The 22,866-nt window shown below is 44.8% G+C and overlaps 1 protein-coding gene across 1 annotated transcript; it reads left to right on the top strand.

Moving 5' to 3' along the window:
* The first annotated feature begins 2,338 nt into the window (after positions 1 to 2,338).
* Positions 2,339 to 9,980, top strand: pdlim2 (PDZ and LIM domain 2 (mystique)). The gene is made up of 4 exons (XM_002932701.5): positions 2,339 to 2,663; positions 3,279 to 3,434; positions 9,112 to 9,259; positions 9,431 to 9,980. Exons 2-4 carry the CDS (start codon positions 3,308 to 3,310, stop codon positions 9,603 to 9,605), a joined length of 450 nt encoding a protein of 149 aa, XP_002932747.1. The 5' UTR covers positions 2,339 to 2,663; positions 3,279 to 3,307; the 3' UTR covers positions 9,606 to 9,980.
* The last annotated feature ends 12,886 nt before the right edge of the window (positions 9,981 to 22,866 follow it).

The following is a 22,866-nucleotide window of genomic DNA, read 5'->3' on the forward strand; positions in this document are numbered from 1 at the left end:
TATCTACCCCTGATTCATTCCTTATATCCCCTTCTTAATCGCTTTTGCCTTTATACCTCTTCTATTTCTCTCCTGCCTGGGCTCCTATTCACCTTCTCTCGTTTCTGCCCGATGGGCGCGGTGGCTCAGCTGTGCCTTACGTAACTGCCCAGCCCCTACCTGACATTGTGCCCACGGCCCTGAGACAGGGAGAGGTAAATAGAACAAAGATGTCTGCATTCCGCATCCTCACACCGTGAATCAAGAGCAACTCCCTGCTCCATGGAAATAGGAAGTGGCCATTCCAGCTCTGTGCCTTTGCAAGGAGGGTCAGCCATTGAATGTTCTATTCTTATAGGCCAGTACTATAGCACTATGTCTTATAACTGCCCTATAAATACATAGGAGATAAGAAGCTGAACAGTGCACAGAGCTCCCTTTATAACATGCAAGGTATTTATTGTTTATATGTGAACTCTGCACAGCCCTGGCAGCATTCTATCACGTACATGTTATCCACCGATACCCATCGCTCAGCCAGTAATAAATCCAGATAAAGGGAGGGAATAGGAACCAGGGGCAGGGGCATAACAATAACTGGAGCAAGAATAGAGACGGGCATGGCCTTTAGGTAGAACCTGTGCCGCATATTGTACTGGGGCTTAAAGGGCAATCATATCCCCTGGGCAAAATATTATGCCCTTCCCTCAGTGCCTACAAACAAGCTCCCCTAGTGCAGGGTTAACTTGGATTAACCATTGCTCCCAGGCATGATTGGGTAAGGTGCCAGCTGCTAAGGAATGCCTGCCATTGTACCAACATGTAGAAAAGGCAGTGCACAGGTCAATGATAATCAGCACAGGCCCATATCACTTCCAATACTCATAGGCACCCAAGAGATCAGCCTGAGGGCTGAATGGAAGCACCATACACGGCCTCCTTTCTATTCTATTTTGTCTGGCCAGAAAACTTGGACAGCAGGAGCTGACGCTCATCCTTATTCCCTCACCTGCCCCATACACTGCCCAACACGGTGCACTGACAGCTGATTACTGTAAGGTCAAGGGCTGTGTGCGCCAGATACATCACTTTTTTGTTTGTTTCTGGGGGTGTGACAGAGGCACCACAAGAACAGCCAGAGGTGGGGTACAATATTATGAAGGCTAACCCATGCACACTAAGGGGCAGACTTATCAAAGTGTCAAATCAGAGCTGGCTACAGAAAAAATCATGCATTTTCTATTCATTCCTATGGGATTTTAAGAATATTTTTCAAATAGTAAACGCTTATGTTTCACCCAGTGATAAATACTAGGAATGAAAAGAAAAGTGGGTGAGTTTTCCTACAGTGAGCTCTGATTTCACACTCGGGCCCCCACAGGATAAATAATTCAGGGCCCCCCTAAACATTTTCCATGACCATATATTGAAACTGCCTATCAGTCAGTGTGCCACTTTGCCCCTGTGCATGGGTGGCCTGCTTGTAGCTATGCCCTTGGTGCTGGTAACAGTTTGCCGGAAGCACCCACTTCCTCTCTAAATCTTCCCACAGTGCCCACAGGCGCCCATGCCCTGCCTTCCTGGCTGCTGTAAGACAAACTGTATAAGCAAAGTCACGCAATTGTCTACAGGTGAGCGACACAACACAGTAGCAGCGTCACACTCGTGGCAAGGAGGAATGTGCTCAGGAGGGTGAGGTATTGCCCTGCTACTCTCCCCCCAGCCCCATGCCTTCATCATGCACAATGAGAGCGAAACCCTGCAGCCTGCCACCTGGAAGCACTCTAAGCCTGCTCCAATACCTACAATACATATTCATATATATATATATTTAGCAGGTATTCCAATGGAATGTGCCTACTCAGGTGCTACACAGGTGCTGACACAGGGAGGTGTCCATACATGGCCCAGATGGTCATGATCTGACTGCAGCGCTGTGCAACGTGGGGGTGAAGCTGATGGTCTCTTCTTTATAACCTTTTTCAGTTTATTATCAGCCTTAGAAAATGTACATCCCGTCTTCAGAGGGGGCTCAACTACCCAAGGCCCCCTCTGTCTGTGGGGCTGAGAAGGGGGTGAAACTGTGGGATTTTGCTTAGGGCCACACCAGCAGCTCTGCCCAGGATACAGTGCCATGCCATTTGTCTCTGCCCGCTGCCTGTCTCTTGCTCCCGGCTGTGTCTGTGCTGTGCATTCTCCGCTGTCTCTCTGGCTTCCTCTTGCATCTCACAAGCCTAATTCCACTCCTGGCTGTCTCACAGCCTCTTGATTTACTGAGTGGTTTAACATAAAGCACATGTGGGAGGCACCCAAGGGGGTGAATGTGGGAATGGCTGATTTGGGGGTGTTGTTACTGGCTGGTAACCCAACTCCTGAGTGCAGTGCTGAGAAGAGGCAGTGCAGGGGAGAAGTGCAAACATATAGGACCTGGGGCAGAGGATGGCGGGTGGAGAGGAATAAGTGTTTCAGGGATAGAGGTGTGCCTATAATAAGAGGTGGTGGGGAGAGAGAAGCACAGGCGGGTTCAGAAATAGAGACAGGTGTGTCCTATGCACAGGAAGAAGAGACAGCTGTGACAGAGGAAAAGAAGGTGTGACAGACATACAGTGTAAAGTGTTGGGGAGATCAGCACTGGCAGAGGCAAAGGAAGGCACCCCTGGCACCCACAGACATCAGCCTGGCATGTGAGTCTTTCTCAGATTATCATTAAGGGACGGGAGGGGAGTGAAGCACAAACATAGCAGGGGAATGTGAAAGTGAACAAATGAATGATTTGCTAAACAGAGCAATAGCTAGCTCTCCTTGTCGCTATACTAGAATTCCCAGCATTCTCAGAGAGTCCTCAGCTGGTAGATGTATGTCAGCAACAGTCAGAGATGTCTGGCACAGAGTTACTGTATAGAGAGGGGTGTGTGTGAGTTGTGTGTATGTCTGGTGGGGGTTATGATATATAGAGACTGGAGGGGATTCAGAAATAGGCTGCGAGTAGCAGAGAAACATGTGGTGTGGGAACGATCCATTTAGTGGCTAAATGGAAGGGAAAACACTGCAAGCTTTCAGGGCACAAAGGCCCCTTTTTCAGGCTGGAGAGGACATTAGCACAGGCAGAATTAGGGAACGGGGGGGGCCCAGCTGAGGCAGGGGATATAGGGATTAGGGATGTGCAACCTACAGATCTCCAGCTGTTGTAGAACTATCTGAATCCACCCCACAGCTATGGGCTAAAGATGAGAGGCAGATATAACGAGGAATATGGGGGCAAGAACCTAACTTGGACTTTTGTGTTTGGAACCTTGTAGATTCCCTGTGAAAGCCCTGTGGTTCCAAGATGAGTTGGTTGCACCAGGATTCGGAGGTGTATAAGATGCTGCAGGGGAACCTGGAGAACAGGACGTCCCCACGACAGTCCAACAGCTTCAAACTGCTGCAGGAGGCAATGGAGAGCAACCCTGACGGTACTGCCATCATAGACAGACACTAATGGACAGGGGTCGGGCAGCTAGTACTAACTGGAAATACCTACCCGCAGGGCCAGCCATTCTGCTCACTGCTAGCAACGAGCACACAGTTATTGTGACCTTTAGGATTTGCTGTTGACACTGCTGTAATAACAAGGGCTTTGTACTGTCTACTTGCCCCCCCCCCTCCCTCCATGGGCAGGTATTCAATGCATTGTATCTCAATAGCTAAATTAGGCACTGTGCCCCCCCCCCCCCCGTGCCCGACAGCCACAAATGGCTGCACAGTTTGCTGGTACCAGGCTAGAATTGATACCAGAGGTGCTGGTACAGGGGTGGATACTGACTGCACTAGTACCACTAGGACTAGGTAATAACTATGCTTGTAGCACATAGCAACACCTCTAACACTAGGTACTCACTGTACTGATTGCACTGGTACTAGGCATTATGTTAAGTCTACGAATAGGTACAGACTGTAATAGTACCACACAGTATCACCTCTAGGACTGGTTACTGACTGTGCTAGTACCACACAGTATCACCTCTAGGACTGGTTACTGATTTTGCTAGTACCAAACAGTATCACCTCTAGGACTGGTTACTGATTTTGCTAGTACCACACAGTATCACCTCTAGGACTGGTTACTGACTGTGCTAGTACCACACAGTATCACCTCTAGGACTGGTTACTGACTGTGCTAGTACCACACAGTATCACCTCTAGGACTGGTTACTGACTGTGCTAGTACCACACAGTATCACCTCTAGGACTGGTTACGGACTGTGCTAGTACCACACAGTATCACCTCTAGGACTGGTTACAGACTGTGCTAGTACCACACAGTATCACCTCTAGGACTGGTTACTGACTGTGCTAGTACCACACAGTATCACCTCTAGGACTGGTTACTGACTGTGCTAGTACCACACAGTATCACCTCTAGGACTGGTTACTGATTTTACTAGTACCACACAGTATCACCTCTAGGACTGGTTACTGACTGTGCTAGTACCACACAGTATCACCTCTAGGACTGGTTACTGACTGTGCTAGTACCACACAGTATCACCTCTAGGACTGGTTACGGACTGTGCTAGTACCACACAGTATCACCTCTAGGACTGGTTACTGACTGTGCTAGTACCACACAGTATCACCTCTAGGACTGGTTACTGACTGTGCTAGTACCACACAGTATCACCTCTAGGACTGGTTACTGACTGTGCTAGTACCACACAGTATCACCTCTAGGACTGGTTACGGACTGTGCTAGTACCACACAGTATCACCTCTAGGACTGGTTACGGACTGTGCTAGTACCACACAGTATCACCTCTAGGACTGGTTACTGACTGTGCTAGTACCACACAGTATCACCTCTAGGACTGGTTACTGACTGTGCTAGTACCAATCACTTCTTACTGTTCTTACTGTTCAGTGATAGAAGTCAAATTACCACCTCTTACTCCAACCAAATCTATACACGTTCCTATGTGTGTAAAGTGAGATTCAAATATTTTAGCTGGTTTTTATGAGCGGGTGTATATATATATATATATGTGTGTGTGTGTGTGTGTTTAAGGGTCGGTATTACCATTGATTTTCAGAGCTCTTTGGTGGTTGTGAGCTTAATGGCGTCTCAGCAGGTCTGCCACCATGTAATTAGACCAAAAGCAAATACATGCACATACATATGTTCATATGGGATAAATGAGCCGTGCAAAGCAAAGAATAACTGAATATTTTTGCGTTTAGTAATGCCAGGATCTGGGAGTCTTTCATCTATGATGTCCTATTATGACTGGCTATCCACAGGGGGGAAATTTGGGAATCAGCAATGGAAAGAAAGCCCGAAGGCTAACTCATAGGCCATACCCTTCTTTGTGCTGGGCCAAGAAAGATCATGTTTGTGGGGAACTGGGCAAATAGGTATCTTGGAAACGGGATTCTTGGAAACTAGGGCTGCACTGGGGCTTCAGTCACTTTGTCCTGTAGAACTGGATACTGATAGTGTCAGACAATTTTAGCAGTGTCTTTATACTTCTGGGTACTGAAGTTGATGTACCAGACTGAGATGGTACTGGACATAGTTGCTACTATAACCGCTAGTAGAGTTAAAGTCTCCCACAAGTTGCTGTGTTCAGGCATACATTTGGCCTACACCCCCTTTGTTATAGTTAGCTGCAGGTCAAAAACCAATCACCTCGGGAGTTAGTGGATAATAAGCCAACAGCAGAGCCACCCACTGACTGCGGCAAACACATATATCCTTAGCACTGGTAAAAATGTGCAAATGTTAAGGACTCGGCAGATCACTAATAGATAACTCATAAGTACGCTATGCACCCGAGGGTGGTGTGTCCAGGCAGGGAAGGATCCTCCTTGGATTGCTCAACATCTGATCCGAGGCAGTACTGAGACATGTTGTAGCACAACAAGATGAGAATGGTGCATCCCCACTTGCTGTAATTCTAGCCACTCAAGAAACTGCCCAATGACCTGCTGCCCATAACAAATATGGCTGCTGAAGGTAACATATTGTTAGAGACCAGCAACTGATAATGGCAGCTTTTTGTTGTATATTAGTGCTAGAAGATGGAGCTTCTACATGAGTAGATGCATGCTTTTGTGTTCTGCAACTTCATGAAATGCTTGTGTTCACACTCCATGATGTCACAGAATGGGTGTGGCTTTACCTACTGATGACTTCATGCCCTCAGAACGCACAAATGAGGAAAGGCCAAGTGGGTGACAGTTCATGCGTCACTCGCCTGAAAAGTGTCATGGAAATTGTGTGATTCATCTGATGGGTATGCATTATGTATATGATAGGCAGTGCAATAAATGTGCTCCTGGACACATTACTGGGAAGCAGCTTTCTCTTGTGAATATTTCTTTTTTGTTGTTGTTTTTAGTCAAATAGGGTCAATTGCCCTTTGCATGGTACATTGTGGGTTTCCGTAGAGCAACACTCGTAAAGATAGGTGGGTGTAGTAGGACAAAATGGCAGCAGTAGAACAAGGTGGTGACAGTAGTACAAAATGGCAGCAGTAGAACAAGGTGGTGACAGTAGGACAAAATGGCGGCAGTAGGACAAGGTGGTGAAAGTAGGACAAAATGGCGGCAGTAGAACAAGGTGGTGACAGTAGGACAAAATGGCGGCAGTAGAACAAGGTGGTGACAGTAGGACAAAATGATGGCAGTAGAACAAGGTGGTGAAAGTAGGACAAAATGGTGGCAGTAGAACAAGGTGGTGACAGTAGGACAAAATGACGACAGTAGAACAAGAAGGTGACAGGACAAAATGGCGGCAGTAGAACAAGGTGGTGACAGTAGGACAAAATGGCGGCAGTAGGACAAGGTGGTGAAAGTAGGACAAAGTGGCGGCAGTAGAACAAGGTGGTGACAGTAGGACAAAATGGCAGCAGTAGAACAAGGTGGTGAAAGTAGGACAAAATGGCGGCAGTAGAACAAGGTGGTGACAGTAGGACAAAGTGGCGGCAGTAGAACAAGGTGGTGACAGTAGGACAAAATGGTGGCAGTAGAACAAGGTGGTGAAAGTAGGACAAAATGGTGGCAGTAGAACAAGGTGGTGACAGTAGGACAAAATGACGGCAGTAGAACAAGAAGGTGACAGTAGGACAAGATGGTGGCAGGACTAATACCTTTCCACAGGCAATAAAATAAATCGGTGGCTAGTCATATGTGTTGCTTTGTTTTCTGAAGTCAAACAAAGTTTCTAGAAAACTTTGCCATTCCCTAAGTGGTGACATTTGGACAATAGAGAAACTGTAGCACATTATATCAGTGTTGCATTAACTGTGGCCCTTGGCTATTGTTGAAGGGGCCATAGGATATACAAAGATTGTTGTGCTCCGGCCAGTTATAAAACTCTATGGGCGCCTTTACGCCACAGTAAAAGTTCCCGCGTTGGGCAAACGCATTCAGCCCCTTTGAATGTTTTCAAATCCTGATGGATGGCAAGTGATTACAAGAATTACACACGACTTCTTTGTTAGGTGTTTCTCTTGCTGTCTCACACAGGCTTTTAGTGTTTTCCCTCTTTTAATTGAAGTAATGATGTTTAATGTTGCGAGGTGTGTGGCTGCCTAGCTGGCGTGCAACAACTTGCCTATGATATGTATGTGCCTTTCCTTGTAGCACTAGGGACTATCTAAGGCTAGGATTCCTACTACTCCAGGCCTGAATGCCAGACTCACGCCTTAGTCTGAGGTTGGGAGCCCCGTGGGAGGGTAGCAACAAAGAAGCCTTTGCTCAAACAGAGGATAATAGGGCAATGAAGTATAATGGGGCAATATTGTGTTGGTGGGGATGTCCCACATCAGCAGGAACTGGGAAAGCAAGGCAAGGAATCCATAGTACATAAAAGTAGTGCTAGGGGTGCTGAGGCTAAAGGTTTGGAAGAAGTCACTTTTTCAGCCCAGACAGGCGGCCAAACAGTTCTGACATTGCTCAACAATTAAAAGGAGAATGCCCTTAAGTGGCTCAATCAAAGTCCAGACCTCCATTCCAATGCTACATTCTGACTGGTTGCTCTGGGTTACCAAAGCTGGAGCCAACTTGGCATCGGTTACAGCATTACTCTGTTAGTGTGCAATAAGGCAAATCTAGCTACTCACACAAGCAGAATATTTCAGTCTGAATATATCTAGAATGCTTGAGGCCTGGGGCTTTCTTGGTAATGGATCGTTCCGTAATTTGAATAAATCACAGATTGTTTTGCCTCCAATAAGGATTAATTATGTCTTAGTTGGGATCAAGTACAGGTACTGTTTTATTATTACAGAGAAAAGGGAATCATTTAACCATTAAATAAACCCAATAGGGCTGTTCTGCCCCCAATAAGGGGTAATTATATCTTAGTTGGGATCAAGTACAGGTACTGTTTTATTATTACAGAGAAAAGGGAATCATTTAACCATTAAATAAACCCAATAGGGCTGTTCTGCCCCCAATAAGGATTAATTATGTCTTAGTTGGGATCAAGTACAAGGTTCTGTTTTGTAATTACAGAAAAAAAGGAAATCATGGCCTTTCCATAATTGGGAACTTTCCGGATAATGAATCCCATACCCGTATATGCTAGGGCAAGGGTCCCCAACCACCGGGCTGGGGACCGGTGCCGGGCCGTGCTGAACTGGGCCACCTCTGGTCCCAATTACCTGTGATCCCAACTCCATGACAACAGCTATGTGAAGCCCAGGGAGCTTTCTACTGATTGTGAAAAGGACCAAAGTACTTAAAGCTCCATATTAAGTGTCAGGGGATGTCACCACTTAGGTGGGAGTAAGAAGAGCACTGAGTGCATCTAATTGCTGATTTTGTATTATGATGAGCTGTATTTTACCCACCACCCCTGTTCCTCAGAAAAATTGTCTTGCTTGAAACCAGTCCATGGGACAAAAAAGGTTGGAGACCACTGTGCTATGGCACAGGCCAAATAACTAGATTCCATACACAAGGCCGTACATGGCCACATTCCGCTGTCCCGTTCATGTACACTCCTGTACATCTCATACGTTCAAGCAGTAATAAACCCTATTAGTGAGTATGGTGGGCAGACATCACTACTATGGCACAAATATATAGAAACCCACAGTTAACAGTTCATATCAGACTGAAGATGTTCCTATTTTGTTTTTATTACAGGAGGTTTTTCCATGCCAAGCAAGTTTTCACCCACTATTCAGAAACAAAATTCCGTGCCCAACAACCAGTCGCCCGTTGCCCAGAATCGTCCTACTAACAGCCCCTCAGCTGCGCTACGGACGTGTGAGAAATGCAGCATGACCATCAGGTGAGCGTGCTTACACGTGCGGCAATTGGCCATTGGGTCCTATTCCAGTACAGCTCTCCCAGCATCCCAATAATAAGTTACACTATGGGATGGGCCAGGAGGGCCAGTAGTTATTGTATGACACCAGTAGTAACTTGTTTTGGAGTAACACTTCTCCCTATTGCTTTGCAGTGAGGTGGCAGTGAAGATCTCAGAGGGGCGTTATCGTCACCCTGGGTGCTACGTCTGTACAGACTGCGGCATGAACTTACGTATGAGGGGGCATTTCTGGGCAGGGGACCAGCTGGTATGCGAAAAGCATGCCCGTTCCAGGCACCATACACCAATGGGATCCCTGCGCTCCTAAGTGCCATGTGGACATTCTTAAAGGGGAACTAAAGGTCAGCATAGAAGGGTATATCCACTGCACAGGGCTGTTCTAATGCGTAATCCTAGACCCTCTAGAGACTTTATTTACTGCTTCTTGGCTCCTCCCAATCTGATGTTCTGCCTCCGGCCCTTGTTGTGTGTTGATTCGTGCATATGCAGAGGGGCAATACCGTGGGCAGGCTCGCTGGCAGGCTCTGCTGGAACACCCATACTTTACCATTAGTTGCTACAGTGCAGGAGAGGAAATCAGCCCCCACCCCTGATACGATTTAAGTTCCAGCCTTTAGTTCTCCTTTAAAGTGCGGCTGGTTTTATGAGGGGAATAAACAAAGAAAAAGTACAAAGGACATTTTACATTGTGTAACAACTGCGAGGTATATTCCGTATACACATGATGTTTATCACCAGCTCATTCCCCAGCTCCTAGATGGTGGCGCCGGCCTTACTGCCATATGGTCCCTCTTCCCTAGCGCTCACCCTGCCTTCATCATGTTCTTGCACTTCATTTGTCCTGGATATGGCAAATGTAATCTATGGGAAGAGGAGATGTTAGGAATTCCTTGCACCATTCTGTATGGGGCCAGCATGTATTCCCTTAACTTCTCTCCTCATCATAGAGGAATGGGCCCCAGAGTGCCACGGGGCCACAGCCCCCCCTCCTGCTTTAGTGCATAAATACTACTCCCCCTGTCCCTTCCCCTCCTTCTGTGCCAACAGAATCAAAAGCCAACGCTCAGTGTGAAATATTCAGCCGCTGGCTGGGGAATAGAATGTGCTGCTTTCCCACTATCAGCTATAAAAGGCAAGAGTATCCAACTTCCAGATAGCCCTAGCTACGTGTGCCATGAAAAAGTTAAAGGGAAAGTTCACCTTTCAGTATATTATAGATAAACCTATAATATTTCATTTTGGAATCACTGCTTATTCTCCTATTCAGCCTCATTCCTGCCTGCAACTGAGAATGCTGTGGTTGCTGGGGCCATGGGGTCACTGACCCTAGCAACCAAAGAAAACTAAAAAGTCTGTAAGGGTTCAGTTTTATTGTTATTGACATTCTCATTGTTTTTTTTTCTTCTACTATTGATCTCCATTCTGACTTGCAAGTTGCTACCTGGTTGCCAAGGTAATCAACTAGACATCAGCTGAAATTCCAAGTCTGAGAATCGCATCATGAAAGATGTAAACATTTCAAAGACCACAACAACAACATCAAAAAATGTTAAAAGTTAATGTTAAAGGGGTTTTTCACCTAAATTTACTTTTAGTTGCAGAGAGTGCTGTTCTGAAACAATTTGCAATTAGTCTTTATTTGTTATTATTGGTGTTTTTTTAATTTATTCAGCAACTCTCTGATTTGGAATTTTAGCAGCTAAATGGTTGCTAGGGTACAAATCACCCCAGCAACCAGGTATAGATTTGAAAAAGAAACTGGAATAGGAGAGGGTCGGAATAGAAAGATAAGTAATAGAAAGTAACAATAACAATAAACAATTTGCAATTAGTCTTTATTTGTTATTATTGGTGTTTTTTTAATTTATTCAGCAACTCTCTGATTTGGAATTTTAGCAGCTATATGGTTGCCAGGGTACAAATTACCCTAGCAACCAGGTATAGCTTTGAAAAAGAAACTGGAATATGAATAGGAGAGGGTCTGAATAGAAAGATAAGTGATGAAAAGTAACAATAACAATAAAACTGGAGCCTCACAGAGCAATAGATTTTGGCTGCCGGGGTCAGTGACCCCCATTTGAAAGCTGGAAAGAGACAGAAGAGAACGGCAAATTATTCAAAAACTATAAAAAAAGAAAAAATTAAGACCAATTGAAAAGTTGCTAAGAACTGGCAATTCTAAAAGTTAACTTAATGGTAAACCACCCCTTCAAGGTGAACTTCTCTTTCAATGCCTGAGATAAACTGTGGCTATGGGGGATTAGCTCCTCCCATGCTGCAGTGCATTGTGGGATACTGAGCAGATATGAGACAAAAGCAGGTTACTGGGTTGCATATTTAGGTAAAAGCCCATTGGGAAGGAAGGGAGCAATGTACAATGCTGAATGTACAATATTTCCTTTAAAAAGATACTAATGTCACTTTCATTTCTGACAGCTATTTGCCATTTGAGAGTGTAGTGACATTTTATAGGGAAAATATACCCTAGTTTTACGTCTCATAGTGCTTATTTCTAGTGCAGCGAGCAATATGGCAGCCCCTGCATATATATGCGAATGTCTGTGCTGCTGGGCACCCAGTAAGGGATATCGTTACATGTTCAGATGTAATGGCAGCAAGGGAAATTCTGCTCAAATTAGGGTATATTTCCCCTTTAGCTCTTTCAGAATCCAGTACTGTAAATGTATGCTATGTTTGTAGCAATAAATACCCAATGTTTCTGCCGAGGTCAGTAAGGGGTTAATGTAGAGATAAAAGTCTCACCTGTATGTGCTTGTTCCAATAATGCTTTTCTTTTCAATGTATTCTTCATACTGACCCCGCCACCTCCTGCACCCCCTGTTGCCAGATGTTTGTAATAAACTGTTATATATGTTATTAAACTATTCTGTATGATATGTGCGTGTACTGTCTGTTTCTCCCCAGCAGCCCCCACAATAAATAATATTTAGTTAGTTACACTCTCATTGTAAAAACGCAAATTGAAAATTAATTAAAGAATAAGTAAACTTTTAAAAAATGTAAAATTGCTCAGGGGGCTTTTATAAGCACACTTGCAATGTATTTTCTTTTTGTTTCAAAGCTATTTATGTTTTTAGTAACTGCCAATATAATGAATTGTGTAACAACAACGCCACCTACTGGTCAGTTCATGTAACTGTACTGAGAGGGAAATCAGAACAGTTCTGATGTTGCTTTGCTCAGGAAAGAGATTAGATGCCAAAGGAGACCTTCTTTCCTGTACAGAGCAGAACAGTACCCAGTTTTCCTTCTGAAGTTATTCCTCTCTTATCTCTCTTACTGTACAGCCAGAGGAGTGGACCAGCAGGTGGTGCTGTTGTTACAAAATTCATTATACTGGCAATTTATAAAAAATGAAATAGCTCTGAAATGAAAAATATATAAATTGTAAGAGTGCATAGAAAAGTGTTACATTGATTTTTGAATATACTTACTTATTTTTTATATAAAATATTGTAATGAAAAACTAGTACTATAAAAAGCATTTGAATTTAGACATAATCCCTATTGTATAAATGGGATATACACTGGGGATCCCCCTATAAACTGATATACAGAGCAGAGAAAAGCCCTATTGTATGAATGGGATATACACTGGGGATCCCCCTATAAACTGAGATACAGAGCAGAGAAAAGCCCTATTGTATAAATGGGATATACACTGGGGATCCCCCCTATAAACTGAGATACAGAGCAGAGAAAAGCCCTATTGTATAAATGGGATATACACTGGGGATCCCCCTATAAACTGAGATACAGAGCAGAGAAAAGCCCTATTGTATAAATGGGATATACACTGGGGATCCCCCTATAAACTGAGATACAGAACAGAGAAAAGCCCTATTGTATAAATGGAATATACACTGGGGATCCCTCCTATGAATCAGCCCCATTAGGGACCTCCCACTGAGTAGGTTTCTGGATTGGCCCTGACTGTAAGGGATGATTGTGGTTTCCATATTGCTTTACAGGCCAAGGACAGAAGCCTAAAACAGTTTTATTGATCCAGAGCTCCCTCTAGTGGACAAAGCCATATTATCCACACACTAACTACATAATCTGTGCAATAGCTGTAGCAATGGCCTTGGTATCATGCAAGTGACTGTCATGGGGAAATACAGTATGGTGCACTTTAGGCCCAAACAGCACCCACCAGCCCAATAAATAGTGAGTGTCTATGGCATCTTACTGCAGCCCCTTTGGCATTAGCCAAAATCCACAGATTGCCAGTTTGGGCCTGATATTAATGCTGCACATTTGGGGCACCTAGATAATGGCATAGTGTTCACTTTTCCTCTCACCATCGCATCCCCTCACCCATCGTACCTCCGCTACGCCCCACAGATCCTGGGCTGAGAGCAGGTATTGGTGCGGTGGGCCCACCAGGGCTGGGGCCAACCAGAATTTTCCCAGAGTCCCAGCAGAACAGTCCGACCCTGAGTTTCATGAAAAATGATTTTGTTATGGGGCCCAGTGTCTTGTAGATGTGCCACTAGTTAGCAGCAGGTACCAGGGTAACACTACACTCCATCACAGGACCCAGACTTGTATCACAGTAGAAGAATATTGTCTATAAATCTGTGCTCTCATTGCTTCTCTTTCCATTCCAGCCACTGATAATATTGAAGAATATTCACCACTAGATGGCAGCACCACTAGATGGACAGTTTGCACTGACAGATAGGGCTTATTTACAAAAGGCAACTGTGGCTGTGATCATGCAAAGATGGATACAGTCGTATGGTACTTGAGTCTAAAAGTATTTTGTAACTCGCAAACACCTGCATATACACCTAAATACTTATATTATATGTTATATAAGATATATGTTATAATATTCTATATAGATAATTAATTTGAATATTTATATTTAAATATATTTAATATATGTAACATATTTTCTATATTTTTTATTATATATATAGTGTATGCTCAGAACAGTAGGTGGGACAGACACCACAATGGCAAGGACATGCAGAAGTGCAAGAAGTGGATTTGGGTGCAAGTACCTTTAATGAACTGTACTGGTGGGGGAAGCAATTTTAGGGAGATAGGTGCCCTTTAACAGACCCCATTCTGAAACTCCCATTGCGCAGATTTGGGGTTACAATGAGAGAGTTCAGGGGGGACAGGGGTGTCTATGGGAAGCTGGGAATCACTGCTCTAATGAGCTGGTAGGAAAAGCGAAAACAAAAGGAACTTGGTCAACAAGCCTGTCTGCCCCAGTGTAACCTCTCATCTCCTCTCCACTCACCTGCACAGTCACTAGATTAACCCTTCAACCACCCCACACCTGCACAGTCACTAGATTAACCCTTCAACCACCCCACACCTGCACAGTCACTAGATGAACCCTTCAACCACCCCACACCTGCACAGTCACTAGATTAACCCTTCAACCACCCCACACCTGCACAGTCACTAGATTAACCCTTCAACCACCCCACACCTGCACAGTCACTAGATTAACCCTTCAACCACCCCACACCTGCACAGTCACTAGATTAACCCTTCAACCACCCCACACCTGCACAGTCACTAGATTAACCCTTCAACCACCCCACACCTGCACAGTCACTAGATTAACCCTTCAACCACCCCACACCTGCCCACTCAATAGATTAACGCTTCAACCACTCCACACCTGCAAAATCACTAGATTAACCCTTCAACCACCCCACACCTGCACAGTCACTAGATTAACCCTTCATCCACCCCACACCTGCACAGTCACTAGATTAACCCTTCAGCCACTCCACACCTGCAAAGTCACTAGATTAACCCCTGTTACCCCCCATATGGATAAACCTCAAGTGCCGCACACGTGATGGCTTCATCAATATACATCAATAAACAATTTACTGTGTCTGTGACTCTCCAGACTATTCACCCTAAACCCAAACACCTGCACATTGTCACTAGATTAACCCTTCAACCCCCACACGCCTGCCCTGTAACCTGACATGTGGGTAACCCTCAACTGCCGCACATGAGATGGCTTCTTCAATAGTGGAAATAAGCAATTTACTGTTACTCTCTAGACTATTCACCCTAAGCCCAAACACCTGCACGTTGTCACTAGATTAACCCCTCTTCACCCAGACGCCTTTAAGCAGTATCTCCCTTCCACCCCACCTAAAGAATGTCACGTAATGAATTCCTCTGTCCCCATCGCAGATACTGGTATTGTGTTCCCAGGCTAACCTTTGCCTCCAGGCACCTGTCAGTCACTAAACGGGCCCCTCCCCCCCTTACACCCGCACAGTGCAACTAGACCCTTGCTCCCATATACGTGCCTAATGCAATGCGACTGACTCCCCCGGTGCTGCTCATGTACAATACAATCTGATCTACATTTGCCAATGAATAGCAGCCACCAATGGCTTACTTGCCCTTTATAGAGTGCAGGGAATCTATACGGCTGAGGCCAACTGCCCCACTCAAGCAAGAAGCATAAGAGCAAATGGGTATTTGTATTGTATCCTTTTCTGGGAAAAATAGCATCCTTCCTATACTCCTATCCTCCCTATACTCTATACTCATTTTAACTGGCCAGGCCAATAACTTGGTGGCAACCCCAGTTAGTAGTGATGTCTGCTTGGCATATCAGCAAAATATGCAACCTGAAGCACTTCCCTTGCAGCCTATGGGTCTGCAGGCCACACTGTCACAAACCAATCACAATGCAGCTGCTGGGACATCACTGAATATGCCCAGGCTCTGCCCACAGACCACTATAGGCCATATGTTGTAGCACAGATAGGGTTGGCCAGGCAGGGAAGGTGCTTAAGGTAGATGAGGTGCAGCTGCATTGGGGGTATCTGTAATTGACCCCAGTGTGTAGGCTACATATCTGGGGTGCAGAATACTGCCAGGGAAATAAGAAAAAAGCCAAACTTTGACTCACCAGACAGGTTGGGCAGCCGACTAACATGGGAACCATTCAGCAAATAGGAGCAAAATCACATTTTTTTTTACTGTTCTTGGAGGAAGAAATCTAATACTAAATACATGTGGCCCAAAACTCCTCCCCAGGCTCAAATTGTAAATAATCCTGAACCAAAGTATAATCCTCTTGGTCACGTTCCCCCACCTGTCAGACAGGATTTCTAGTTTCATGCTTTCTCTAGGCATCTGCCCATTGCACTAGTGGGGATAATGGCCATTCTTTTGGTGCAGTGAAGATGGGAAAAAATATTTCCTAACATTCACTTACAGTGTTTATATAGGTGAGCATTGTTTGTGGGATTTACTTCCATTCATCCACAAAGGCATTAGTGAGGCTGGGCCCTTAGAAGGGCATAAAAAATGAAATAGAAATATATAAATTCTGGTGAGTACTAGAACCCTGTACAGGAGCATTAAATGCAGATTATTGGGGTTCCTCACACAGGGGATGAAAGTATAAATGTTCATACTTTGCATTATGGGGAAGCAACAGAAATCTCTAACCTCAAAGCAGTATAGCAAGAGGCACTGAGAAAGATTATCCACTAGGTGGCAGCAGATTACATGCCAAGTTTCCATCAGTGAAGCTTCTCTTTCACTGGGAAACACTGACCCAGGCAGCCACATGCTCTACTTACATGAGCGAAACTGACAGCTTGCCTTCACAAAAACCAGAGCTTCAGTGGAGATAGCGGACAGGCAGGAAGAGACACGAGTTAGAAGCTCTGGGTTGAGATCAGGAGAGGAAAGATAGATCTGAGTATCGTCAGCATAGAGGTGGTACTGAAAGCCAAAAGAATTGATTAATTTGCCAAGTGAGGAGGTATAGAGAGAAAATAGTAAGGGGCCCAGGACAGAGCCTTGGGGAACCCCGACAGAGAGATGCAGGGGAGAAGATGATTCCCCATTGTAAGAGACACTGAAGGATCGATCTGAGAGATAAGATGAAAACCAGCTGTTGAATTAATGGATAGAGATTAATTGGGCAGGTTTAATTTTTTCCTGTGTTAATGCTGTCCTCATACAATGGGCCTGTAAGCTTCTCTGTGTTATCTGAGCATACAGTGATCAGTTCAGCCCCACATGGCCCAGGGTGTTGGTGGCCAAATCAGGTCCAGATATTGAAGTGTATGGCCAGCTCATAGCTAAAATTGTTCTACTTTACTATAATGTCATATTGTCCAAATACATTGTGTCTCAGCCCCTTCCTCCTTTAAGATTTCTATTTTTATTTACCCCCTGGCTTATTGGTGAAATAGGCGCATGTACCTCAGCACAGAGACCCCAGTTGCTATCCCTAGTAGATGTATTGTATACTTACTAATGGGAAACAGGCCTACAATGCACACATGGGGCAACTCTATTCAAAAATGCAGAGTCTCTGTGTTTTCTGTTGCATTTGGTTACAGCCAGGGCCTCCATTACAAATTACAGGGCCCGCCCAATAAAAATGACCTTGGCCCGCCTCCCAGTGGTCCCAATGGTTAAAAAAAAACCACACACACACACACACATTGGTGGCCATACAGATCTCTCAATAATTGGGTGCCAGTGCTTCTTCACCAGTTTATTTGTTGGATCTCAAACCATTTCTTAGGTGTAACTTCAGGGGTGGGGCAATAGCTGCACTTGCATATACCCGGGGTGCATATAGGGTAAGCCAAAGCAAGTCATATCTGTGTGGCACACGTGGAATGATATAAAATACCATTCTCCCACATGCTAGGCACTTGTTCGCACAACTCAGTAGTAGAAAATAATAAAAATAAGGACAAAAACTTAAAAATGTTAAAATCATTCAGATAAATAAGACCAACCAAGGGCCACCATTATGGGGGATATGCAGGAATCCTGTCAGGGGCCTAGATAAAGCAGGGGGGGGGCAAACTGCTGTGAAAGGGGCATGGCTTTTTAGTAAGTGGATCAGGGTAGGGTGTGGGCAGGGCAGAATTGGGGTAGATAATAACTGGGCCCCCTCGGCTGCAGACTCGGGCGGGGAGGGTGAGGCTGTACCCTCCGTACTGCTCCTTTTTATAGAAGTTATGTTCCAGTAGAGCTGCACAGGGTTTGATTTGGTAAAGTTCAAACTTCCTCTCCAGCTATCCAATCCCTGTGCTGCTCCACCAGGACTTTTCTTTTGTGGAAAAGGAGCAATAGGGAGGGCTGGGTAGATGCATAGACTCCAGCCTCTCCCTCCCCAGGGGCCCGGCTAACACAACATGGACGTGCCCCCCTTACTAACCAAAACCCACTGGGCCTGGGGCAAATGTGCCCCCTACACTGTTTCTGTTGTGCAAGGATGCAGCTCACAGACACCAATCCAGCAGCTGCTCCCAGGTTGCCCCACAATCTAGCAGACCTTCTGATGTTATATATATATATATATATATCTATATATATATATAGAGAGAGAGAGTCTGTGGCTCCACTGAGCAAGATGTGGGTTTTACGGAACATACCAACATAGTAAAAAAATGCTCCACTTCACCTCTGGAATTGTAAGCTTGTATGTATATATCAAAGAACTAGTTTTACTGGCCCTCTTACAAAACAAAATGTAACCCTCAAAATAGATTTATGAAATATAGCTCAGAGCATTTTTCTAAGCACATAATATTTACATTAGTTTTTTTTCTTCTAGTTTTCAAGATATTAGCAGTTTTTTAACTTCTAATATAATGAATTTGTAACAGCAGCGCCACCTGCTGGTCATTTCAGCTGACTGTCTACTAGTGATGTGTGGGCGGGGCCAAAACCCGCAGGAGTCAGGAGTTTAATCATGGTTCTGGCAGGTTCAGTGGGCTGGGTCGGTGCAGGTAGCTAGAATATTGTAAAGACCAGTGTTGTGATGTTGCTCTACTTAGAACGGACCATAGACATGTCACATGACTCTTGTAGTGCAATCACATTACACCACAGCACCTTTTTTTCTCAAACATAGGGGCATAATTATTAACACAGGAGATTAACGCCACTGGTGACATTGCCCATAGCAACCAATCAGATCTTTGCTTTTCTTTTCTAACTTGTAGGTGACTGTTCAAATCTCATTGCTAATTGGTTGCTATGGGCTACAACACTGGTGATTTGTGTCTCCAGTGTTAAAAAATACTCTTCCGAATGTGTTCCCGAACTGTAGATAAAAATATCCCAAGGCTGTATCATTAAATAATATTTATATTGTTTATTTTTTCATTGCCAGATTTGGTGAGTTGGGGCGGGGCTTGCATTGGCGCGCTGCCTGAAGGCTGTGTGCAACTCTCACAATGAGGTTCCTGCTTCTTAGCAACGACTCACATGTACTGCGCCTACACTTTAGGGGCGAAGATACATGAAGCTACTTAGTAGCAGCTACTTGTCACAGCTACAATGCCAGAAAATGCCCTGCCATAGACAATACTGTGAATTGCCTCTACAAAAACACACGTAGTTCCAAAAGTTTTCCTACGACTGATGTCAGACTAACAGGCCTATAGTTTTCAGGCTGAGAATGGGATCCCTTTTTAAATAACGGCACCACATTAGCAATCCGCCAGTCTCTCGGCACCATGCCAGACCTCAACAAATCCTGAAAAATTAAGTGAAGAGGTTTGGCAATCACAGCGCTCAGCTCATTTAATACCCTGGGATGAATCCCATCCGGCCCTGGACCTTTATTTACCTTTACATGCTCAAGTGAATTTCCCCCTGAGTGACCCATGCATCAGTAGTTATATTACTAGAATTGGGTCTATTATAACGGAAGCCTTCATTAGCTGGCTCCTCAGTTGTATAGACATAAAACAAGAGTTCAGTTTTTTCCCTGTTCTCATCAACCAACTGACCACCCTGTCATAATAAGGGTCCCACCTCATTGGCTTCAGCATTGTCTATTTTTATAGCCGTGACAAGTAGCTGCTACTAGTAGCTGTGTGTCTTTGCTCTAACCTCTGAAGTGGTTTTATATTGAAGCCAATGGGGATTTCCTATAATGCCTATAACTGGGTAAACAATGACCTGACTTTATCCAGAAGAGCAAATAGTGGCACAAATACTAGTGAGCAGCCAATAACTGTGAGCCCTGGGATTAGGGGTGGTTACTGGCACTGATGTCTCTGGTTTCCCCATTATCAAACTCCTACAGTGGCCACCATAAAACCAGGAGTGATGTCATGGTAGACAGGAAGTGATGACAATGTAAACCAGATGTGCTGTCACTCAATGGCAGAGGAACCGCCAAAAACTAAGCTTTTATTGCAACCACATACCCAACCTGCACACCAGCTGAGACCCCAGGTCCAGACTGGGAACCAAAATAGGCTCTGGCATTACAAGTACCCAGAGGCCCAAACAGCCCCCCACCAGCCCAATAAATAGTGACTGTCTATGGCACCTTACAGCAGCCCCTCTGGCATTTGCCAGAACCCACAGATTGCCAGTCCAGGGCTGTGACCCACCAAACTGCACCTGCAATTCCTATCAGGAACCTGCCAAAAACCTGCTTTTATGTGGGTTCCAAACCCACTGCATGACTGTATCTACTGGGCATCCCTGAAAATCACTTTAGGGCCCACAAAACTTTGTGAAGATGGCCACTTTCCCAACAAATATACTGAAGATGTTTTTCAGTCAAGGCCTGCACTCCTGGGACACCCCATATGCATAGCCTCTGCTTCCCATATGGTTGTGGAACTAGGGAGGCTTCAGTGTCGGACTGGCCCACCAGAATACCAGGAAAACTCCCGGTGGGCCCAGGTGTCAGTGGGCCCTCCTGCTCCTGACCATTTGGCCTGTTTAATGGACATTCCCTATTTCTGAATGGGAACAAAGAGGATAAATAGATGGAAGAATAGATGCTAGCATGTAAATAAAAGAGACTAGGAGAATAAAGAGGTTGGGTGAGGAAAGGAGGAAAAATAGTTTGGAAAGCGGGCCTAGGGTCTAAGGATTTCTGGTGGGCCCCTGGGTTCCCAGTCCAACACTGGGTGGCTTTAGCCATAAAAAAAGCCACAAAAAAAGCGAGGGGCTGGGAGTGTGACAATGTCACGTCAGTGTCTCGTCATTAGCACACAATGAGCTCTTTCCAGGTACTTAGTAGGTGCAAATACTGAGAGTAGCTAAACCAGCCACTTCACTAACTGACCACCCTTTAGTTGGCAGTCAAAATTCTGAATCAATGTAAATACTGTGGGTATACGCTTAGCAGCAGGACACTTTATTAAACACACTCCATTGAGCTGTCACAGCAGGACATTTGTTATAGGTCACTAGCAGTGGAACGCCAAAGACAGAAGTCATTAAGCAGCCATGCAATTGGCCTTTTTAAAAAAAATATCTTTTTGGGGGGATATCTGGCTCAGAATGGAGTCAAAGAGAAAAGAATGAAGTTGGGTTTGCCCACAGACATACCAGTAGGAGGATTCCCAGTTTTGGGCCTGCTTGTTTATTGAGTATCAGTCAATACTGCCTGGAGATATTCTAACACCTGCCTGACCCTCTGGGCCGAGGAGTGACAGGAAGAGTTATATGGCGTGGGGCACATGTGTCCTGGGAATTTCAAGATGAAGCCCTTTAGGCCTGTGTGCTCCACCCTCTAAATGTTCAGAGGCAACAATCAGAGTGGGAGGGGGATGCCTTGGTGCCCTTTGATGTTCCTTGGAAAAGGGTGGCCCCCTTGTCCCATTTTCTCTGGAAACATCAGAGACCCGTAATTGCATTGTTTATAGGCACTATTATATGAGAGAAGCCCTCAGCACAGCTATTGTTTAGCCTATAATGGGTTTGGAATAGTAGAGCTCATTCAGTCCGCCATATGTTTGTGCGCAGTTCTATTAATAGGGCAGTACAGACGCCCATGGAGCTTGGAGGGGGCTTTCCTTGCTCTTTCATCTCAATGAAAACAATAGTGGAAATGAAAAATGTATGTTTTTTTTTTGGTAAAACAGTGTCTTTTGATTTAATTTTATTTAAATATATAAAAATGAGACATTTTTGACACCTTTTGTACTTCCCATTGATACAGTCAGCAAGGTCCCCATGTGGCTCATGTTTACATCCCTGCTGTCTCTCCTACAGAGCTTACAGTCTATGTGTGTGTTACAGAAAGGGGAGGCCAGGGTGCAAACCAGGGCAGCCAATTACTCCCAGTAGCCTCTGTATTTACTCCCAGCAGTCTCTGTATGGAATCATTGCTGACCAAGAACTGTGTGGGGCTATTTTAGGATCATTGCAATTAAGTCTTGGTGTGCCAGAAATAACCCTGTGTGTGCAGATTAATTATAGGTTGGGTTCCATGGCCTTTAATTATACAGCCGCTGAACTAAAGGTGGAGAAAGTGACGGAGCGAAGGACCCTGTGTCTGATGCACAGACAGATATTCAGATGAGCCAGCCAGAGAGATAATCTAGTGACAAGACGTGTGCCATGTCTGCTTGTCCCCACTCTGCGTCTGACTGAGATAAGGCACCCAAGTTGAGCCGTCACTGAACAACACATAATGCAAAGATGTCTGAGAAACATGTGGGGCTGCCCTAAGGGCAAAGTGTGTCTGAACTATTTAGTTAAATAAAGATAACAGCAGATTTGATCAGAAAATTCACTCTTATCTGTCTTCAAATTCA

The sequence above is a fragment of the Xenopus tropicalis genome, chromosome 3 (assembly GCF_000004195.4).
Source record: "Xenopus tropicalis strain Nigerian chromosome 3, UCB_Xtro_10.0, whole genome shotgun sequence".
In the NCBI taxonomy this organism is placed as follows: Eukaryota; Metazoa; Chordata; class Amphibia; order Anura; family Pipidae; genus Xenopus; species Xenopus tropicalis.